The following is a 24,222-nucleotide window of genomic DNA, read 5'->3' on the forward strand; positions in this document are numbered from 1 at the left end:
AGACCGTGCAATTCAATAACGCGGTTACAGAGTGTGGTACACGTTTGTAGATCGATTAGAACCGGTTTCGAGCTGTTAATTGAAACGTGTATATGGTATTAAATAGATTACGTGATTGAATCAGAAGGGAGTGGGATTGCGTGTAAGCATCGCGATATCAATTTTAAGCTTAACATAGATCACCCGCTAACCCTAACACGAAACTGAGCGAGATTATTCGATTGTCCTCGTTAATAAACGATACTGAAATTCCAATAGGTCATTATCATGCGTACATATGTGAATCGGTAATTTAATCTAACGCTTCGTTCGAAAATGGTAATAATCTCTGTGGCATGATTTATGGATGTGAAAAAGCACTAAATAAACATTTAATTCCGCTTAAACTGGCCGTGGTTTCTGCTCAGCGGAGCGTGTTAATTACCGTCTAATACGCGGACACGTAGATGCATGCATCCAATTTGTGTCAGCCAGGTCAAAACGACTAGACTGCTCTACTCACGTGGCAGCAGAGGGTGCGACTACTTTCGGGTTAAGTGTTCTCCTTTCGTCCCGGCTCAACAATTGACACAGTAACTTCCTTAACGTTACCTTTCTTACCTTTTTCACTTCGTTCGTACCTTTAAAGCCTTCGGTAATTCGTTTCCCGATCGTAATTACGTTCGACGACGCTCGATACGCTTTTACCTATCTTTTCAAAGACACTTGGAAGTCTAAGATTGTGACGCTATCAAGAAGCAGGGACAGAGTGGGAAAATTTTCAACCAGGATAAGGAATTTAACGTCGCATTTCTATTCGCGGATAGTTACAGAATTACGGTGTTGTTCGTGGCGGACGAGGAATGAAATTACACGTGGTCCATACTTATTGTTTCCATGCGAAAAGGCGACGATCGTCCCGGAATTGGTCTCCTCTTGTTTCAAAGCGGCTGCTATAGTGAATTCCGGAACCCGCCGGAGTAGCGTGACCGCACGTTCGAAGCTCGTCTGGTTCAGTCGCAGCTCCCTCTCCTCGCCTGAAGTAGTAAAACTCCATCATTTCTCCGCCCGGAGCATTTTTTATTACGTTACATCGTTATAGGCAGAAATTTTCCTACGTTTACGTTTCTAACCGTAAGCTGCACGAGCATTGTGATCATTACACTAAGAAAATTACTGGAAAAATATTTTTTATTATACTATAATAAAAAGCTGAATTAATATAATCGTCAGAATCAAATCGATTCCGTGAAATTCCAGAACATTGTTCTACTCGACGACAAAACAATTCTCGTGGATGTAGGTCAACCGAAATTTTTGCTGGGTCGCATCGATTTGTCCGATTCACGGTTCGTGCTCGCACGGTTACGTAATCGTAGCCACATGGAAATTCGATTGGCCACAGTGCCTGGCTTTATTACGTTCCTAACAATTCCAACAGATTTTGATACTATCTCGAAATATTTTGCCGTTGAATAAAAGGCAATGACACAAATCTAGGTAACCTAACTAAAAAGGACCTAATAAATGTCCAACAAATCCCAATTTATTTCTTCGAAAAACAGAGACCTAACTTAACTTAAGGAATCATAACCCAACCCGACAGTCGTAACAAAGGTAAGAAGGTCCCGCAAAAGTAACACTACACCCGGTGTATGCAACAAACTGTGCGCCATTAGGTCGCATCAAACACAGGCGATAAAGTTTCTCCTTGTCCTTCGATTAAGCACGCACGTCGCGACATTAATTGCTTCGACTTGTCGCGCCACTGAACCGTGTAATCCACGAGCATGATCCTGCTGCAACTGCAGCCAAGGAGAAAAAAAAGGTGGTACGCCAAAGGTGCACACGTTCCTTGCGCTGGCCAGGCTTCTCCTCGCGAGCCTCGAGTTTCAGCCACGCCGCGAGCTTAATAAAGTAACTGGAAACCATCGGAAGGGTCCACAACGAGCCGCCCAACGTGACTTCGAGGACCATCGAACACGTTCAACGCTAATTATCCACGTCCACGCTTCGTTAGGATGTAATGGACGAAACGGAAACCGTCCACAACCACCAGCCGTGTCGTAATCGTTCTTCGTCAAGTGGCACACGTATCGAAATTTCTTTTTAACCGGGAGGATACGATGGAGGGATGGGGGAAATGTCGAAGGGAAATTCGAGTGCTTAACGATGAAAAGAAAATGTTGCAGCTTTGTTAACCATGAAACTGAACTCAATAAATAGTTGGTATAGAAAATACAATTTTGTTATCATTCACAACTGCGAACCGTTCCCCATAGATTTCTATTTTCTCAGTGATGCATTACCAATAAATAAATATCGTCCCTGACAGATGATCAATGGAAAAGGAAACATGTTGAAATTGCTAGAGGCTCGCGATAGAAGCCATTGTAATTCTCCTCGAACAAAGGACGAGTATATACATTGGACACGTGTCCAGACTTTTCTCCGTACATGGAAAACAAGATTTCGCGATCCCCTTTTGTAGTTGGATAGGGAAACAGCACCGTTGGTCCTGAAATTGGGTGACCCCTTGGCTCTTCTCCCTCTCTTTAGGGGATTGCTTGATTTCATCTATAGGCTGTTTATTTCCAAAACGAATAACTTTCTACCCGACCATCTTCCCAGATGGTAAATTAATGTCGGTTCGAAAAGGTTCCTCTCTTTGATCATCCATCCGTGATCTAATTTCTAGAAACCACCCCTCCGGTGGAATAAATATCTTTCTCTTTGAATTTCTCTAAATTATGTCTTTTTCATGGATATTGGATTAATTTTTCTCTGATCGTGTGATCGCAATTTTTATTTTTCACACTTATTTTGCAAATATTAAATATTCATTGAATTCAAATAAATATTTCCGTAGGAAAAGAATTTGTAATTTGAATCCAATAGAATGTTCTGTAACTTCTATGAAACCATCGACAGAGGGTGTGCAGGGTGGTCTGGGTTAGGTAATTGAAATTTCGTTCGGGGAAAGCCCTGCTGACGATTACCCTTGGGCCAACCACCCCCGTATTCTCGTCGCTTTTCGCGGACGTTGCACCGTCGCCCACGCTTTTGCAACCCCCTGTTCATCGTCACGGTAGAGTGCAACGTTTACGGGGGTTGAAGCTAAATTGGATACACGATGCTACGCGGTGAATACCTTTTATTTTGCACGCGTTGCAATCTATTTATTGGATTCTATCCCTCGACACATATTAAATTGAAGAATCTCAAAGAAATATCTGAGCGACGGGTGGCACGATCAATTGTAAATTTCATTTTAATTTTTATCTCGCAAAAATGCTGTCAGTTTGCGAAACTGGAAAAGACAGGCAATAAAACTGGGGAATTCCCTCTGGTCTACCAATAGAGACAGGGCTATAAAACTGACCTTTCACAATATCGATTAATCGGTCGTTATGTAACCATCGTGTACCGTGATAAGCGCCAATTGTTTTTCTAGTTGATCACTTTCATGGTTCGAACAACGAAACGTTATTTGTGGCGGCTTTACCGAGAGAAGTGACTCTTTCGAGAGCCATTAAAAAAGGATTTATTGGATCCGATCGAATGGAAAGAGAACCGATGGTGAAATTTCGAGAGGGATCAAACATTCGAGCCGATAAAATACTTTTTATTTCTCTCGAGTGTTTATCGAACAACACTTGAATTTACGAGTCGAGATTCGTTCAAAAAGAATTGCACGTTTCATTGAATATTCCGTCCCCTCTATTTCGTCCCCAGCAGACTCATCGAAATTCCAATATGTTTCGTGCACACATATGTTATTTCGTGTCTCGATATACGAAACAAAAAATTGATGGCGATTTACGAAAAGCAATAATCGAGCTTATTGCCAGCAATGATTACCAGTCACCGCGGTTAGGAAAGATAGCTGGCGTTAGAAACGACCCTCTCTGATATGCAAATAAGGCTATATTCGGGTTAAGAGAACCCTCGCGAAGTGCTTTTCGGTTCTGCGCTCGTCACGAAATTTACTGCCCCCCGGTATAATCTGCACGCAATACCAGTGTAAATTGTACGAAATGATTTATCATCGTGTATCATCACCACCCCTTCACCCCCAGAGGGTAATATGAGTAATGTCGGTACAGCAACCGGGTAATTCGAACCGTTGAAATTTTATTTATTTCGTTTTATCATTTCAGAAATGAAATTATTAATCGCTTCGTTGAAAAGTGATAAACGTTATTGAATAAAATATTTTGACAAACGACTCACCATGAAGATAATAGGCTGGCTTTAACGTATTTAGGCCTTTCACCAGTGTAATATCCGTTGTATTGTGCAGCTGTAACGCTGCCAACAGGTCTATACATCCTCCAGGATCGCTGCCAGTTCTGGGCCTCGTGGCCGGGACACCGGAAGTCTCTTTTGTGACGCCAACATTGGCCCCCACCTCCGCCGCCGCTTCCTCTTTCTTGTTTGTCGTGCCAGACACTGAAAGCAAACCACATCGTAGCTTGTTAAACAATTGTCTAATTATCGTAGCGTTGATAGGATTATTTTAACCCTATATTAATAAATAACGAGGAGAGTTGGGTGAAAATTACACGCGTACAAAAATCGCCGACATCTCGAGATTCCATCATGTCAGATTGGCAAACGATTTGCCAAAGCCCACTTTTCACCCCTTTCCCTGGCTCGAGCCAGCTCGAGTGAACAGAGTCCCCACTCGAACAGCAATAAAGTTCAATGGCGTATTTCCACTCTCTGTCCCCCTGAAAAATGCTAAGAGCCATTCGAGCAGGAGCATCCATCATCGACTATCGTCGAGAGAATAGCAGAGGGTAGAGACGAAAGAAACGAAGATAAGGAAAGAAAAAAGAAGAGGCAGCAGAGGTAGTCCTCTCGAAACGTGCTACTATCGATCGACTCTACTCAGTCGACGCTCGTTATCGGTCTTTCCTCACTTTTCCTTCTTTCCCTGAAACTCCTTCCTCGATTCTTTATCCCCTACAAAACCCCCTCGTAAACACTTCGATTATTCGAAGATTGTTCTGAAAATATAAGTTTAATTCCGTTGAAAAATTAATGTTCCTAAATGTATTTCATTCGGGCTAACTCGGGATAATAGAATCGAAGAGTCAAAGCAAAGAATCGAAAGCTGAAAATAGCATTAACCCCTCGCGGAGCTGTGAAAGCTTCGAGAGAGAAGCCTTTTACCCCTTTCGATTTGTTCCAACGAACGGAAGAAAAGGAAAAGGATGACGAGCACTTCGTTAAAATGCGAATTCCAGAGACACTTGAATGCTAATTGACTGCGATTCAGTTGTTGCTCGGTGACGAATCAAGCGGACCATTGAAGAGCCGCGAAGGTAACTGCAACAACAAGGCGTAAACAACGCAGCCAGCCGCTTCTAAAACGGTCCGTGAATCGGTTTCCTCGGGTTGAAACGGTCGAGAAGAGAGGATCGAGGGTTCCTTTTTAATTGCGTAACGAGCAAGCCGCAAAAAACAAACACCGTGGAATATCTCTGTACCGTTTTCGAGCTGGAGAACAATCGCGGGATTTTGCGAGCGGGCATTAATCGGGCCAAATAGTCCGGTAAATTAATGGCGGTGGGCACGCTCGCTTTCCCGGCTAAAAGCGTTCTGCAACGAACGCGAGCTTCTCGCATCTTTGATCCATCGACGTAGCTGTTTTATTGGGTGCCCTGTGGTAAATCTTTCTCTTTGACCGCTAATTCCCCGGCTGTTCCATTGAACGTACCGAGAGAAGATTATTTTAGCGTTCGTGTCTTCGTTTTGCAACTTTCAAATGCGAACGACTATCGGTGGAAGAATTTCGATTACCTCCTCTCTTTCCTTTGCGATATTACCAGTCAAAGTTCATGGGCGTCGCTCGGTCGTCGGATCTGAGGGGTTAACGAACCGTCTTCGAATTTCCGAAAGGCGTCGCCTATGCTCATCTAAGACCGTCGTGCGCCACCGTACACGCTTTCTTGCGTCCGAAAACTCTCTTTCCCTGTGTTCGTACGTACGTCTGTGTGCGCGACGACGAACGAAACAGGATGGAACGAAACGGTGGCAGACTGCCGGGCGTCGCGACGCCCGCTATTGAACCGTACGCGGTATTATCGTTCGGTTAGACGGGCGACGAAGACGAAGGGTGGAGCACGATGTACATCTCTGAAAATGATTCTCGGCAATTGATCGATGCGACGTCTGCAAATGATGATGATTAATGAGCTTGAATAGATTCTTAAGATCCTTCGATGTACCAGGTGTTTGTCCAATGGATCGCTTCCGGCTGAGGATTGACTGAAACGACTGCTGACACCGGTGTCAAGTTCATCGTGGGCTGACGAGCATGACTGAATACGAAAGTCTTGTGTCATTTGATTGGTTGCCCTTTTGGGGTGATCTTTAGGTGGTCTTTTACGGTTGATTGCAACCTTGGAAAATATGACAACGGGAGGAGTATGTTTTTTAAAAAGATACTTTTAAAAATTGAAGATTACTATAGCGACTCGATACTGATCGCCTGTTGCATATGAAAAAAAATACTAAGCAAAAGGAAAATGAATACAGTAATCGTAGATGTACGAGTCGAAAGGTTTTGCAATGACCGTACATCCCTACAGAGCACTTTATCATCGAACGTTGTCCTGGCGGAAGGGTTAAAAGGGCGGCGTACGCGAGGGTGGTGAGCAATTTTCATTCACAGAGAGAGCAAGTAAATAGAAACGAAAGAAACGATTCGCGTGGACGAATGCCAGGAACTGCGGTCGAATCGATATTGCGCGACGGTCAAGCCGCGTGTGTCCAGCATAGGGAAAGCCATGCTCGTGTTGCACGACCCCATCGATCCACGGAGTTGAAAGCGTTCCACGCACACAGCCCGTTGAAACAACCCCCGGAAACGTCGATGAATTTCGTTAGATACGCACGTAAACCGAAGAGCCAGACGCGGTCGTTGGGACTTCCCGGAAGAAATGCCCGTTTCCCTCAGGCGGGGGTGGAAATTTCGTCTGCATCACGCGACAGACATACGGACAGACGTCGCCGATTATTGTCTCGGTGGCGAATAGAAACGAATGCAAGAAAAATTTCGGTTCGCGTGGTAATTGGTCTGGTTCGTTGGATCGATCGAAGGGTGGCGAAGGCTCATTCATGGAACGTTTTCTACAGAAAGAACCTTGCTGAAACACGTGATTCGCGATTTACAGAAGTTTCTTACGGACTACTGAACTTCCTGGAAAGTTCAATCGAAGCTATTCATATTTAATTAGATCGGTAATGGCTCGGTGCCAGTTTCTAAATATTTCACGACAGGTGTACATATTAATGTTGTTGGAGTTTCTTTCATGCAATCGGTAATAATGATCGGAGAAAGAGTAATGTATTATTTGGAAGTTCTAATGGACACGAAAGTTCCTAGAAAAATAAGCCAAACGTAAACTCGACCGATCGTACTTAAGTAGTAGGTCGCTTGTTCTACACGCAACGCTTCCAAAATTCAATTATAATTATTAGACACGATAATTATCAAAATCACTAATTACGAAACTCATTTATAAATAAAAAGTAATTTCAATTTCAATCTGTATTACTTCGTTACCTTGATACCCTCTCATCATCAATTGTGAAATTTGACAAAATCGAGCCAACTCACAGCACTCTAATTCTTTTTTAATTACGTTACACCACAATCGATATTTTATCACAACTTTCATCGCACGTAAGCCGTTTCCATTCAAGCGGAAACATAGAATTGATGAGAATCGTAAATGTACTCACTGGTGGGAAGTGTGTTTTTCGTTTGGGAGCCGGTGAAGGTGAGGCTGATCGGTAGGAGGAACAGCCAACAGAGTAGAACGGAGATGAAGGAGACGAATGAAATCGACATAACCGAAAAGCGATCGTTCCCGTGGCCAACGCGACACTAGGAGAACGAACAGCCCTATCGACGTAAAACCGTGCCGCGTTCGACTGGCATGCGTCGCTTTTTCGATTCACGCGCCGCCACCGGCCACTCACGATCGGATTTCGAAGCGTGCGGACGCGGCGGGTGGCGTGACCGATAGCGCCGAATTTCGCGAGATCATTGAAATTTCCTCGCCGATCGTGGAAGGGGGGAAAACGAACACGTGAGAAACAACCGACCGGCCATCGGATATCTCTCGTAGATCGAATTTCTACGATTGGAATTCCGTCGTGCCGACAGAAAATCTCGCCACGATCATTCGCTCGTCACCAGGGTCAAGGTTCTTTCAAGTTATTCTTCGAAAAGAAGATTTACACCACTTCGCGTTCCCAGGGAATCTGCAAGGATTCTTGAAAAGAATTTAACACTTCTTATTCAAACAACAGAGAGACAACAGTGAACATCCCACGAGTCAAAGAAACTCAAACATCATAAAAAAAAAAACAGAAAGAAAAGAAGGCGTTATCAACGGTTCTTATCCGACAGGTAGAACCAGTCGGCGAGAGAAGAACGTCGATTCAAGATCTTTCAAGATAGAGGGAGAAAAATGTGCCGAGATAAGAGGAAACAGGAAGAGACGGTGAACGTTTCTCGGGGCTGTTTTCACCGGTCAGACGAGCGCGACCGTTAACGTAACGCGTCAATATTTGGCGATAGTCGGCACTCTGCACACACGTTTGCCCAAAGAGATTAAGCCTATTTTACCCGCGCGTGCGTGCGTCAGGTGCTCAGCACGGCGAAGGCCCTCACGGATATTTAAGTCCACCTTGTGCTATTCTTAATGGACGTGTCGCTCGATCGGCCAGTCGCGAGAGAATTTCACCGTCGTTACTTTAGCATTGGGCTCCATGGCATTTAGAGCCATGTTTCTTTATCGCTTCACCTCAGCTTCCATAAGAGACATAAGAGTTTATAGAGATCGGGTAATTTCGTATCACTATAAGATTTAGAGTATTCTAGCCTTTGCTTTTATAGAGTTCCAAGGTGTGTCCTATAGAATTTGAAACTCCTAAGAAAATTGAACATCCGTGTTTCGCGTTAACGATAGAAGAAAAGAGTTCGGAGGCAAGGCCAGCCGGTATAGTACGTCCAAGTCAAATTTTTATCGTGCAATCCACTCGGTGGTCGCGTGCCACCTTTACGTTACGGAATAACACGAAAAGTCTTGATGAAAAATTTATGATAACAACCGTCGTTACGTAAATCCAACCGTGTATTTATATCCACGATCAATGAAATACCCATACAAGAGTATCCCTTTTCGAGGATTACGAACAATCGACTGTATATCGAAAAGAAAAATGATTTAGAAATTCTTATGAATTGTTCGAGAAGAGGGGGTTGAAAGGTCAAAGTCATCGACGGAGTGGCGATGGCGCCGATGGGTAAGAGACGTTGTTGGTCGACGGACAGACAGAAAAGAAAGGAGACGAGAGAAGACGAAAAGCCCGGGGACGAGGATGAGAATGCGACGTTTCGCGGTCGCAACAAAAGACTTTACGAGCCCGGCTACTATTTTCGAGGCGTGTTTCGCGAGTCCGCTTGAACGACGGCCGTTTTACAAGGGACAGGAGAAGCGTTATCCTCCTCCTCGTTCCTCTTCATCGTGGAACTTGAAGGTGTTCCCTTCGCGTTCCAGACCGCAAGAAAACACCGCCCCTTTCTCGTTTCATTCTGTACTATTAATGGTACCGTCGCGATTGCTGGCAACCTTTGATCTATATATTGCCTCGAACCGTCCATTGCTGGACGATCTATGAACGAGGTTGTTGTTTGTACACGGACGATTCGTTTAATGGAAGGGTTAATTTGGAACTTTGGATGATGATCCTCGAAGAGCTTGACATTCGACCATCATACAAGATGTCTAATAATAAGATTATAAATTTGTGAAATAGTGGAAGAAATTTAATGGATTTATTAAACGTTCGATTACCGGAGAAGAGAAATATGAATAGGAAGCAGTTCCATTGGAATCGTCATTTTTGCTCCATCAGGATCAGACGAAGCCCAACGATCCGTAAGGCGTCAGGTGCACGCGCCGTTGCAATTCGCTTGCGTTTGCACTCTGTCACCGACACAGCAACGAAATATCGTAAAGCAAAGCGTGTCACTGACAACCAGCAATCTATCCGTAATCTCGTTTGCGTTTCTCCTTTCTATTACGCAACGTTAGTTTCGTCAAATGTATATCAAATTCGTAAGAACGAAGGAGATGGAATAACAGTATCACGTGTTTACATTTATTTTATCGCAAGCATTACCAGCAAACTGTTAAACGATCGAACGTAATCAAGGGACGATTTTAAAGGAATCCTGTACTTCAATTTCCAAGCATGCTTTTAGCAAGCTTCCGGATTGACTCGTTCCCCGGAAGTGCTTTCCTTTTACTCACGAACGAATTCCAAATGGCCGTACTTCAGGGAACTACTTTAGAACACACGAGCCTTTTCATGCAACGAGTACACTTGCAGGAAAAGTGTACCATCGGCGCCACCGGGTGTAATCGTTCGAGAAGAAAGTAACCCCGGTGTTCGGTGTTTAACAAATCCTAACGCGTTTCGTTAACTAATCAGATTTTATAAAACGTCGAGAAGTAAAGAAACGTTTTTAAGAACATCTAAAAATTGACGAAATGATCTGAATTCGTGAAATAAAAGATCACGAGCTGAGACAAACGATGAATTGTTACCGACCAGAAAATATTTATCACAAAGGGCTGCTATTAATAAAAGCGATAACCTTGATCATTTTAAATACAATGAACCCGTTATGATCTCTCTAAAAGGCCAGCTTTTTTCATGGCCTTGCTCGTCCAATAAACGAAGATAGTTTGATCGATAGCCACCCCTTTATGATCAACGATATTATTAAATTCTTTGTTCTTTATGTCTCCTGAAAATCATTTCTTTCTACGGTTCACAGACCGTACAACGATAAGAAGCAATGTGGGGTAATTTATTAAAGAAAAAAGTCACAGACAATCTTAACTTCCTCTTCTCAAATACCCACTCTAAGAAAGTACATCCACGTCAAATCACTTCAAAGACCATCAATCAAGACCATCTTACCAATACCAGACCAGCATTACCCAGTGGTAGACCGAGGGTAAAAGGGGGATGAAACCGTTCGCGAAGGGGTGGCGCGAGAGATCCATCGAGTTTCATTCGTAAATTCGTACGAATCACTTCCGTTAGCCAGCCCTAAGCATTCAGCTAGTGGAAAGGACGAGGAGAAAACGAGGAGGGGGTTCCAGCTCGATTGATCCTGCGGGAAGAACAAAGAGGAGCGCAAAGTCCTACCTCTCGAATAAACGTGGTCGCTTAAAGGTTCCAACAAGAAGGCCGAAAATCCGTAGGGAGAAAGGCAGCTGCGAGGAGAAAAGGGAGCCAGGAGAGACAATTTTCGCGCGATTCATTCCAGCCCTCTTCTCTACCACGTCTCGTACCCGAAGCAGAGCTTTTCATCCCTTAGGAACGAACAGGAACGCACACCCCTGATGCTGGCCACTCGATAATGAGCAATTCGCTTTCCATTTCCCAGCCTTTTGTGCCGCCCTTTGTTGACGCGTGCCACAGACACACACCCCTCCTTCTCCCCCTACGCCCTTTTACTCCTCCTTCGGGACACACGGTGCGTTCGTTAACTTGCCGTTTCGTTAAGGGTGAAAAGGACGAAATTTCGGCGGATCAACGGGATTTCAGGGACCTTGGACGACACGCTGAAACGGGATTAGAGCTTCCTGATGGAGACGCGTGTCCGTCATGGGGGTGGTTGGATTTTTCGACGGGAACAGCTGGTTGTTTAACCATACAGGGGTGGTTTGATGCACAAAGAAAATCGATCAGAAGTTCGAAGGCGGAGGGTAAACCTACAAGTATGTTTCTCTAACGAAATAAAAGAAGAAATATTATATAGAAATTCCTGTGTATTTTAAACATTTCCTGTGTCTATGATGGGGTGATTGGGTCTTTGGATGGGTATCGATAATCAAGTAGTCTATTACAATTTCACGAGGACACTTTTAGTCGACTGATTCACTTTCTATAAACATTTTCAACTGGTGTATACAACGGGAATGGGCATCGATTATTTAAAGAACGGTGGCGTCGTCCACGATAGTGATTGATGGTTTACAGAAGAAATGTAGGTAAACACTATGACAAGTACTGAATAAATAATAGTTATTCGATTGTTGTGCGCAACTACTAGTGAATTTTTTCCAATTGTCAACTCGATGTAGGTTACTCCATTCTTGTTTTATGATTCTTCAAATGTTTGCCAAGCGTTCCAACTCTTTTTCCGATAGGCCAACAAAATTTCCGTTTCACGAACGTTTATCAACTCTTTACCAAAAATTCTACCAAGGTAACGAGATTTTTAACGAGCAAATCTGTCGTTCCCGAGGCTGAAAAGGGTTCGTGAGCATAATTATCGAGAATCGTTCGAATTCTTTTCATCACGAACACCCGTTTTAACCAATTACTTCGACCTTGACCCAGGCTCAGGTTACCGGTACTCGAATTATTCAGCGTTAAAGTGGTGTGCTTGAATTTTCATCGCTAATAACTTTAAATTCACTTCACCCTGAATCTCGCGTTAATCGTTCGTACCTCCATCCGATGAGAACTTCTTAATTTATCGTAGAAAAAAAGAAAATTTGCTGACGAATAAAATAAAATAGAAGCGTTAGGATATTCTATCTTTCATCCGAGTTACTAGCTTTCGAGTTTCTCATCACGTACGAAAGGGTAATTAAGGCGCGTGAACACCCCGTTTAACATCTGTTTCGAATTAGTAGCGGCGTTTTATAAGGAGAATTCGTGACAGGAAGGGAACGAAGGGTCTCATCAGGCACGTGCCAAGGAAGAAAGGTACTTGAAAGGTAGCGGTGCGTGAAGCTGAATCCCCTCGTGGTTACGATCCACCGTCAAATTAATTCTCTCCAAAAATGGAAACGAAAATGAAAAAGAATACGAAATGGCGAAATTTAATTAAAATTGTTTCTCCGTGGTACCGGCGTTCGAGGGTTAAATTTAATTCCAAGATTGTGTAGCACGATTTATGCCTGATATTTTCAACCCTAAACGATCTTGTTTTCCTTCACCGTCACGAATGCTTCGCTGTATTTCTCGCGTGAGCTATGGCGGAGATAGTTTTGCGAAAAGGGTATCGAGTGAAAGATACGGGTGGCCGGGTTGTGTCCGGGATTTTGCCGAGTTCACTGGCGCAATGCGGGGCAGCCAGACAACATGGCGCACCCTTCCCTTCACACGTACAATCGCACACACATGTAGCCTGTTACGTTCGTTTTCAGTCGACGTACCCTCGATTGCTTCTTCGGTCGTTCGAGTTACAGGAAAGTTTCTGCAAGTTCTCTTTCCTACGTTAACAATGAGAGGATTGTAATTAACGCTCTAATTCCCGTAACTCAAATCCCACAGACAATTTTATCCATCCCTGTCTTTCATTAATAAAATGATTCTAAGAGTCTTTGTTATAAAAAAAAATTCTTGATTGTTTAATGAACGACATTTGCAGAAATTGAAATTAATAACAATAGGAATTATGTTAAAAAGAGAAGAAAACTCGTACCACTACTTTAGCGTCACTTACGTAATCTCGAAATTACATGTCTCCGATCGACTGCACCTATTGTCTAACTCTTTCCTCTCTCCCAAATGGATGCAGACTTCTCTCCAGGACTCGTCCTCGTTTTCATCCAACTTCAGCCTACTTCCGAGCGATGCGGATCGGATTTTAGGGCAAATTCTCGTGAAAAACACAGTCCGAATGGATTTCTGACGCGGATCAACCGGGGTGCCGCTACAGCGGATGCAGCTCGACTGAAACGGTTTTCGTGGCACGGCTCGAGGTTACGCTAATGGGGTCTAGAGTCCTGCAGAGATCCTTGCCTTCTCGTCCTTGTTACCGCAGTCGATGAGAACGAAGATACGTGGCCGATTACAACTTCTATGAATTATTAACACGAAACTGTTGCGCATAAATCATTGGGGAATAGTTTTCCGGATTTTTTTCGTAATTAGTTCTTTAACGAGACAGAAATGGTAGTTCCTGTTATGTTTAACAGTAAGAGGGAGGACCGTTTGCGTTGTCATATGGGGAATGTATGGGACGCCAGGTGTTGCAAGGCGATCTGCTTATGTAACACCTGCCTCGCGGGAGGTATATCCATGGAATTCGCATAAATTATATGTCTCGTATATTCCTTTCTTGGTAAACAAATTTATGCTCCTTTCAAATCTGTCCGAGTAATTTATAATAAATGTTTCAATACTTAAATAAAATATAATTTATATAACGCTATAAGAAGTTGCTTGAAAAATTAATTAAAATACAATTCGAACTACAGAAATTTACCCCAAGGCTGTTCGATCTATTTCCACTTACGAAAATATCTCATGAACCCTCTGGAAAATTTATCATAGTTGAAAGGTGTCGAAAATAAGGGTCCTAAAAAAAGAATCCTCAAGAGAAAAACAAACAGCAACAAGATTTCGTAAAGAATCAAACTGAGTCTATTTTAAGGGAGTCCTAGACTTATGTACACTTCCAGAGACACATAAAGCAGGGAAGGAACAAACAATCTAAAGTAGATCGTGGAAGATCAGACGATCCTCGATGAATTTACAAGTCTGGGCCCATCTATCGAAACCCAGAACCAACAGACAAGAGCCAAAAATAATGTTCTCTTGAATTTATTCGATGCCGGTGTTTTTCTTTCTCGAGAAAAAGATAAAAGAAATATGGAGTAATATTACAAGTAAAACAAGATTAAAGTGAATTTACAAGTGTGGGCCCATCCATCGAAACCCAGAACCAACGAAATGATGCCAAAAATAATGTTCTCTTGAATTTATTCGATGCCAGTATTTTTCTTTCTCGAGAAGAAGATAAAAATATGGTGTAATATTACAAGTAAAACAAGATTAAAGAAAAAATTGTTTGAAATTTTCAATTTGTCAAGAAACAACGATAAATGTGTTGAAACGTGAAGAGTCTACGTAGAGGAAGATCGAAGTAGGTCATAGCTTCCAGATTCGGAATAATCTCTCGCCTTTTTCCCTTCTGTCGAGCCGCGCACCCCCTCGAATCCCCCCGGGAGCAGCGGCAGAAACGGGGCTTGAATTCATTATTTCCCGTTTCCACGGCCTCCCGGGGTAATTGCATTCGCTTTCGTCCGACCGTAATTTCGTGGCAGCCATCTTCGTGTTTTCCTTCAGCTACGAAGCTCCCCTTAGTTATCGAGCACCACCTGCAGCCTGTTTCTCTTTCTCCTTCAGGGTTACAGTACAGGGTTACAGGGAAAAACAGTAACGCATGGGATAAATGGCTTCTATTTATGGATTAGTTGCGTTTCCTATTGATAACAGAAGGGATAGGCTCGGTAATAAATTTCTACAACCCTAGAAATAATCTCCGAGGAACATACATTCCATTTTAAGGCTTCCAATCATGGAAGTATTAAAATTTAATTCCTCTGAACGGAAGTAATTATTACAAATCAATTCTTGTTCATAAACAGAACCTACCCTTAACTTTCCACCATCATTCACGTATAAAAGAGAAAATCACTAATGACACCAAGCTAGACAAGATGATCGAAGTATTCGTCCAGTAATCATCAACGATGATCCTGCAGAAAATATAGTGTTCATCGAATGTTAAGAAGATGAAACATCGTAGAACGTCTCACGACAGGATCAATCCAAGGAACGATTGCATGAAATTCGCGGCAATCTGTCGTCCCTTAGCGCTGAAATTTTCCCAGTGGTCGTGATCCTGTCCACAATACGCGACAATCATCGTATCCTCGAGGGGAACAGGCTCGATGACCTTGAACAGCGAAGACGAAGAGAAAGAAAGTCGACTCGATGGGAAATTGTCGTTGACGAGGGTGCTCCATTTGCTCGGGGTATCCTGTCGACTCATCGCGGGCTTCTTTTTTTTTATTCTCTTTCGTTTTTCTTCAACGATCCTACGACACTAGCGAAAATCCTTCGCGATTATTACCGCGATAGGGAACACGTCCTTGATGAGTCGAGGTCACCCTCGAGGATGCTGCTATAGCCCGTGAAAAGGAGATACCCCAGGGGTGCTCGTTGCGTCCTGGGCTAATCACGTCCACTTCTCGAAAGGATTCCAAACTGAAGAAGTCGCAATGAGTTCCAACGAATGGTTTTTTTTCTGCTGATAACAGGAGGTACGAGGAGAGGAACAGGACGAATGTCAAGGCTAGCTTTCAATTGCTTATCAAGCGGTTTCAGATTCTCCTTCATTGCATTTGATTAACTCGAAAGAGTTTCTTTTTTTCTATTTACTTATCAGATTGTTGCATGTCTAACCGAGTTCGAAATAATATCTCGGCTGTGAACCAACAGAATTCTGTTGGAACTTTCGATGGTTCCTCGCGTTGGAGAACACGATTTAAGTTCAGCCCCGTGTTTTCGCGGCCGATCGTCGACAAAATGTGCCGCAAATTTATTCGGCGAAGAGAACACTTTGAGACGAGACGAACCGTCCTTGATGCGACGCGACAAACACATTCGGTTATTCGAAATCGAGAGAAAAAACTTGGTCCCCGCCATCGATCCTCGTGTTTCGTCTCGACGGCCATTACATGCTTTATTTCGGCAAGAACATTCGAAGCGAAATAGAAACTTTCGTTTCGTATACTTTATTTTATAAAGAATTATTCTTGACCGAATATTTTTTCGTCTGTCGTTGAAGCAAGGCGCCATCAAAGAAGAGGAGACTCATAAATAACGAGCGAAAGGGAAGAGAGAAAAAGGTGACGATGAATCTGTTTATTGCCAGACGGAATAAAAATCATGACGATCGACGCGTGGAAGCAACGTGGTAATGTCAACGGCTCTCGCTATCACGCTAAAGAACCACTCGTCCTTCTACCGCCTGTCTTCTTCTTTCCATTCTCCCCCTTCGAACTTCTCTCATCAATTATAACAACTTTGCAATTCCCTTTTTGTCGTTCACTCGAACTCGTCGCTCTTTATCGCCTCTCATTTTTTCCTTCCCGCGAACGTCTGACGATTTAAATTTGGCGCGCGCGGCAATACGAGCGGGGCTCGTTAACTTTACTTTGCATCGTTAACGGGGCAATTAAAAGCGATTTGATTTATACGAAGTGGAAACGATGCGCGAACAGTAGGAAAGTGCCAAAACATTTCTAGATTGTTATCCTGTTCTTTATTATTCGATATTCTACTTTTCATTTTATAAATCTACAAAGGTTTCCAACTGAAAAAATTGCAGTCGATGATATTCAATTTTTTATTTTAAACCGAATCAACTGCCGCGTGAAATTTAAGAAAAGAAGAAGAGTACGGCGTCGTGAACGTTTAATTTACCATGAAAATTCTGAGTGGTCCGTGGTCCAAAATCGTACAGAGACTGGACGCCGTATTTTTAAACAAAGTCAGTCGTCTGGGTGGTTCTACTAGTAGCAAATAATTCTTTTTCTTTTTTCTTTTACGCTTTTGTGACACGGCGCCGTTTCAACGGGGGCGTAGGCGAGCTAGATTTATTCGCGCCGAACAACTCGCGGCGTCTGCACGGCGTCTGGAGTCGCGTCTCGCTCGTAAAATCATCGATCCCGAGCGGAATTGGCCGGCGCGAAAACGATTACGCGCATTTTTACGAGCCTCGACTTTTCGGTCTGTCTCGTTTGCACCATCTTCATTCTAACTCACGATCTCTGGATCATCGATGCCCGGCTACCGAGTTGATTGAAATACTCGCGTGAACGTTGCCCACCCGTGGGTCAACGAGCTGTCGACAGGATAATTTATGATTTTCACGATGAACGATAATTATCTAAACCGTGGAGGATTTTGATTTTGCGAAAAGCATATCGTGATATTTCAATGACTCCCTTGAATGAACTAATAAAATAAAAACATAGAGCATAAAGGAAGGATACAAAAATATAAACTGCAAGTAGACACGCAACATCTCCTATCACAGTCTACCTGGTCGTCTCGAAGAAACGGAAACGTCCATTCCACTTTCGTCCGAAACATCTTTATCGTCGGATCAGCGTGAGTAGATACGGTCGAGAAAAAGTCCTCGTCTCGACGACTATCGAGACTATTTACGAGAGAAAATCGAGAAGGCGGTGATGCTAGTCGGGCCAGTGGAAGAAGACATCGAGCAATGAAGATCCGGAGTCGGACGAGGTGTGTCGCGTGTGCGGGTGTACGTGTAACATAGTGGTCTATCAATTTCGCGGAGCTGGACGTTTACGAGGAGATCGTAAAGGCGACGTAATAGGCGTGCACGGTCGTATAGGCCTCCGTCGGGTGACCAGGAAATTCGATCGAGCGCGAAGGGTTTTACGTAAGTCGAGGTCCTTCGATCGGACACCGAGTTGCATCGTTTGTCGCAAACGATGGAATTCAACGTACGACCTCGAAATATCTATCGAATGTATTCCCCGTCGATGTTGTTTGATCGAAAGATATCGGCAGCTTGTATTTTCAGTCCATCGAAATCGCGACGTGTCTTATCCGAATAGCGTGGAAATAAATTATTGTTAAAATCGTTATACTCTAATGTTGCCGTATCAGCGGTAACGCGAAGAATACGTTGGTACGAAAAAGTTTGGTCTGGTACCAAAAACAACGGGTTGATATTGAAACGAAAATAATAGATCCATAAATTTCTGGAAGAAATCTTAAAAACAGTTGGCAATTCAAAATTATTCCATCGGCTCTATCCTCTCGCTGCTAATATTTCAAACGTTTCGGACAACGTTTTCACGCTGATTTCATTTGCATCGCTTTCGTTCGCTTTTCCTGAAATTGCAGCCAGGGTGGCAAACAGAGAGCGGGGGAGAAAAAAAAGGAAGAACTATGGCATAATCCTCTCGTATTTTCTCCAGCATACTACTCTTTATTCATTGCCTCTACATCTCGTACCGAGATTATTCAAGTGTTTTCCCCCTATCGAATTGTAAGCGAAAGTGATAAAGGAAAATTGAAAAATTTCCATTTTCCCTTGATACGTTAATCGTTGAATGGAACGGGAGTGAGAAAATTATTTATTAATTTCCATTCGGTCGATCATTATTTCGAAACGAAAATGCGACAAAGGCGGGAAATACGACGCGTGTCCTTCGAAATAATATTTCGAGAAACGTCATACGGTGGCCAGCTCTATTATCAGGCTACTTTATTAGTCTAGCTGGAAACCACGTGGGCTGAAATAGTATGCTAGCTAGAATATTTTTCTCGATGGTTTGCACGCGCGAGCACGGAACGACCGTGCCAGAAGTCCAATATACGGCTTGCCGGCATTTTCCAGGGAATTGTTACAACATGTCATGGATTACGATCGAAATTTCCGGTAGGAGGACGGTACCATAACTCATATTCCAAACAAACACCTTCAGGCCGGTGTAAAATCGGATACGTACGGGCGTTTGTTGTTGAAACGTACCCGCAAAATGCTGTGCAAGCCCACGTGAAATACGGCTTTCAATCGAACTTGAAGGGTCAGCTTTTCAAATAATCCAACATAAAACTCTGAAACTATGCAAATTAGGTTGAACAATTAGAAACAATTTTTATGTGTCATCTAGCGAAACACGATGGGAACAGTGAAATGTCTGTTAATTTAAGAATCCTCGTTAGTAAAAGGGGATTCCTTTGTTCCGTCGCGAATTTCTAAGAGGAAGCGGTTATCATAGGGTTAGAGGGAAGATGGTGGCCGTTTCAAAGGCATCCGGCCACCTGCGGAGCTTCATCACAGGCGTGGGTAGCCAAGTGCTAAAGGAAGAGCTGTCAAGAGAGATTCTGAAAAGCATTCAACGCATATGGAAACGAGATATCGTCGATAAACCTTCGTTTCACTTTCATTAACAACTACGAACCTCGGGTAACAGGTGCATCTTAAATGGTCATAAAAATTCTTTCGACAAGAAGTTATTCGTGTTCTCTTTCCTAATTAGCGATGGTACCTCAAAGTAACAAACGCGGTTCTGTTGAAGAGGAAATAAAGAAAGACAGAGAAAGAGGAATTGCAGATCGTTCTCTTTCCAGGGAACGTCGGAAATTCGCTAATTATAGATCGACTAGCAACCGAGGTGAACGCGTTTACCGTCGACGCCGACGGCCGCGACGACCACTCGCTTGGACTTGAACCAATCCTGACCTTCCCTGCTGCGTCGTGTCGACCTAGAAAATTGCGTGCGTCGTATCCGTCGCAACGTGACAGACCGCTAGGCCATATACAGTGCCGCGTCCCGCCGAATACCGCGACCGGAAGTACCAGCACGTCGTCCGCCGGTGATTCGAAATTCGATTATGTATAACCAGTGGACTTCTACCTGTTCCCCTTATCCATACACAGATAAATTCTATAAATTCTTCCGACATTAGACGCGTGAAATGTATGCGTACGGCATATCTAATGTTACTCTAAATATGTAAATTAGTCACCCTCATTCGCGTCATGGTGGTAGCAGGTTCGCATCGAAAATATTACTTATCGCGGCAGCGTTACGCTTCCGGTTCTCAATTTTCTTGGATTCAGTTTTATGCGATCGCGTTTCGGTTTCAATTACTACGCGACTTTCGGAACCGAACGGCTTAAATGTCGCGCTTGCATAATTTTTCCTTTTTTTTTTTCGTTACGAATTCGACCTTCGCGTTGCGTATACGGGAAAGAGTGCATAAAACGAGTGAGAAACGGAGAAAACGGATGAATCGAGTCGATTAAAAATGAAAATTATTCGAATCCATGAAACAATGCTGTACGTCATTAGATAATACCCAGGAGAATGTACCAAGACGACGGTAAATATAACCGCAAGGAATCTGACAAATTATTCACGAAATCTTCTATTTATATCGGTTATTAATCACCTAGACCTCTATGTCATCTCGTTCAAATGAATTTGGTGGGCCGTTTGGAAATCATCCAGGCGGTCGAGAAGGTTATGAAAGAAAAGTAACTGGGTTGGAATGGAGTAGCCGGCAGGCAAGTAGGCAGGCAGCAGTGAAATTTCTGAAGCTGAGCTTGCTGCGACCGTGACCTTACCGAATGCGTGTGGGCCGAAGCGTGTTGAAGCACGGTGGCGAAGGGTGGCGCAGAGACGAGGCTCAATCAAGAGAGGATGCGTGCCGCTAATTAGCAGCAATTGCCCTCACCGTCGCTGCAGGCATTAATATTCGGGCCTCATCGATATCCCCGTGACCCCGTTCAACCATCGGTCCCTTTTGCATCGATTGATCGCAATTTCAGCGCGGTACGATTCGTAGAATTCCACTTCTCCTTTTTTCCAACCGTATTCAAGTATTTTTATTGAGGGCAAGAGCATCATACGCAGGATGGGATTTCTTTCGTGACATCAGACAGCCAGCCTTTTTACTAGCGAGATTTTATTAAAACCTATTTACCAGAAGAAACGAGTAATTATTAATTCAAGCACGTTTCAAACAGATTGAAGTGGAACGAAGCGAGGAAAGAGAGACGGATAGAGGACGAATAAACGTTTGCTTTTCTCACCGTTAGAGCGCGAACAATCTGGAAGGAAAAACTAATTTCGATGGAAAGTAAGATAGAGTGACGGGTCGAGCCGATACCGGAAATGGAATAAGGCATGAGGAGAGAACAAAGCCGTGAAATGAAACTTTACTGTTTGAGCAAGATAAAGAGACCAACCGAGGTTTGCCTTCTCAAAGGACTGAAAGAATGCGGAGAATGGAAACATTGGAACAAAAGATAGCACCGAGTGCCAATTAAAATCGCGGCCAACGATTATTTCTTTCTAAAAGATTTGTGTGATGTTAAAGAAAGAGAGAGATACACGTGTAGAAGAAAGCTTGCAAAGCTGAAAGAAGAGAATCGAAAATTTTAAGAGTTGAATTAACTTAAAAACGTAACCTAATTTCAGATATCTTGATCGGTAACAATATCGGTTAACAGAATTTTAATGAAAGACACCGAGCCCCAATTTCAGCCTCTAACGAAGAGAAGAAGAAACAAGAGAGGAAAAGACATTGTAGAAAAAAGTTTCCAAGATTGAAAAGCAGTCCGATAAAAGAATTTCCCGTGGCTGAAGAAAGAATCAAGAAAAGGAGACGCGAGTGTCGAGGTAAAGAAAGCTTTCGGGGTTTTAAGGGGATAGAGAGGCAAGATGGCAGGTGTGGGTGATTGGGGGCGATCGATGAACCCCCGAGAAAAAGCTGGGCTTGCGGCGGTGGTGAAAGGGGTAAGAGGGCGACAGTAGGGGGTGGAGAGGGGCGTGTGCCACGAGGGTGCCACGAGGAGAACGGTGGATGTAAGGGGTGATAGGCCGGGGGCAGGAGGTCACTCGACTCTAGCTACCTCGCCTATGCGATTCCTTTATTTCTCTCTTCGACTAATATTAATCTATTAATCGAATACTTAAAATCTAACCCCTTCAAACGAAAGATGGTATCAGGAATTTTAAATAAACTGAAAATCTTATCTTATTCGTATTCGAATAAAATCAATTCGAACGAGAGGGAGTGGAATTTTTATTAATGTCTGAAGAATCTCTTGTGTTGACACATTTTCCAACAACGAAAGATCGTTGTCGTTGTTAAAAAATCGGCTGTTGTTTCCAGCTGACAGTTTCGATCGATTGAACAAACGTCGTAGAATTAAACTCACGATAAACTGCAGTTAGGAGGAAAAATCGATGCGATGAATTGCATTTACCAGGAAGAGATCAATACACGCTAAGGTTGAACAGAAGGCATGCCAAGATAAGGAACGTTAATATATAAAATCAAATTTAATACCATCGTTGATTCGAATACTACACCCCTCGATGCTTCGTTAAAATTTGAAACGCGAGCAAAATGTTTGTCTCGCAAAAGGAAAAGAAAAAAATGGATGGATCGTTTCGTACGATCGACCTCTACATGGGTCCGTGACCTCGGTATATACGGCACTATGTCCTCGCTGGATGTCATATTACTTATCGATACGAGTAGAATTCGACGCATGTAGAATTGCGGGCCGATCACTCTGGCCGTTGACGTTCTTAAATGGAAGTAATATTGGCCGGTTGATTTGGCAATAGATCAAACGTTGACTGGCGTTGAATCAAGACAACCACCTCTTTGTGTCGGTGTCAAGCATCGACACTTTCGATAGCCGAATTCCCCCTGGATGATGTCACGATCGATGCGGGCGATTTCGCGCCGCCAAATCGTGAGAACACCCGAATCGACTATACTGGCAGAGGTGTTACCCTTTTAACCCGTTGCCAATTTCTGATCGATTTAAATTCGTGGATGCTTGTTACAAACCGGTATTTCTATTTTTCTTTCGATAAGGAGGATCCTCCGCATAGATGGCGCGGCAATCGTAGCGCTGGTAACCCGATAAGGTTACCACTTTTCCAAGGAACGGGGTTGTGGCAACGTAATCGGAAGGGCATTGACTTCGTCGAGCTTGCAAATCGCCTCTGAGCCTGTAAATCGACCGTGTGATATCACGTTTCGCAAGCCGTGGCTCTGCTGCGCGAATAAGCTCGCCCACTGAACCGATCGGACAGACGAATCGTATCGATCCCTTCGCGATTCGATTGCTCGATATATCGAGGAAATTTCAGAATTTGTAGATAGCAAATAGGTATAGCAATTTGTAGAATTTCAAGCGTTACTTTAAGGTTTCCATAGCTTTAGGTTAAAGTGTTAACACCTTGACGGTCATGTACTAGTGACTTCCTTTTATTCTTTATACCAATATTTCTTACTGTATTGTATATTAATTATAATTTGAAAACAGGAATTTCGCAAATCATTCACTGTTCTACTTAACAATGCATTCTACTTTCGTCGAATTGCAGTAGTTCCGGAATGAGGTAAGCATTTCTTCTCCACTAACGGGGATAAAAATTGACAGATTATGCTTATGAACTGACACTGGCATTAGCGAGACCTAGAGGATTCAGATCATCGCGTGATAAAAGAAAACACAACGTCATCGTCGATCGATCAACTCGAATTCATCTAGAGAAAGAAATCGCCATTCTAAAAGAAACGAAGACTTTCATAGTTAAACTAACGAAGAACTGAAAGTTTAATCCCATTCATCGAATATTGATTGTCTGTTGGCGTTAAAATCGCTTCTCTCGTTTTCAGGCTAATTCCATTGCAAACAATTTAATTCCAAAGCAATTAACCCTCCCGCGAAGGGTCATTCCAATTTTTCCTTTTTCCACTCTCCAGAAAAAAAATGACCCGAATTGCCGGAAGAATATTAGCTTCCTTCTTTTTCCTCGT

At 43.2% G+C, this 24,222-nt stretch overlaps 1 protein-coding gene across 5 annotated transcripts in view; it reads right to left on the reverse strand.

Moving 5' to 3' along the window:
- The window catches only part of LOC114873754 (protein kinase C-binding protein NELL1-like), a 47,256-nt gene that overhangs the window by 17,369 nt on the left and 5,665 nt on the right, over positions 1–24,222 (reverse strand). For 4 of the 5 annotated variants that reach the window (XM_046286903.1, XM_029182407.2, XM_046286905.1 and 1 more), the window contains exons 2-3: positions 4,213–4,431; positions 866–1,016 (exon numbers count right to left, since the gene is read on the reverse strand). In XM_046286903.1, coding sequence (XP_046142859.1) covers positions 866–1,016; positions 4,213–4,431 — 370 coding nt within the window. Of the gene's footprint in view, positions 1–865; positions 1,017–4,212; positions 4,432–7,734; positions 7,880–24,222 lie in introns of those variants that run through there. The other variant, XM_046286906.1, reaches the window with a different exon arrangement.

The sequence above is a fragment of the Osmia bicornis genome, chromosome 8, assembly GCF_907164935.1.
Source record: "Osmia bicornis bicornis chromosome 8, iOsmBic2.1, whole genome shotgun sequence".
NCBI lineage: Eukaryota > Metazoa > Arthropoda > Insecta > Hymenoptera > Megachilidae > Osmia > Osmia bicornis.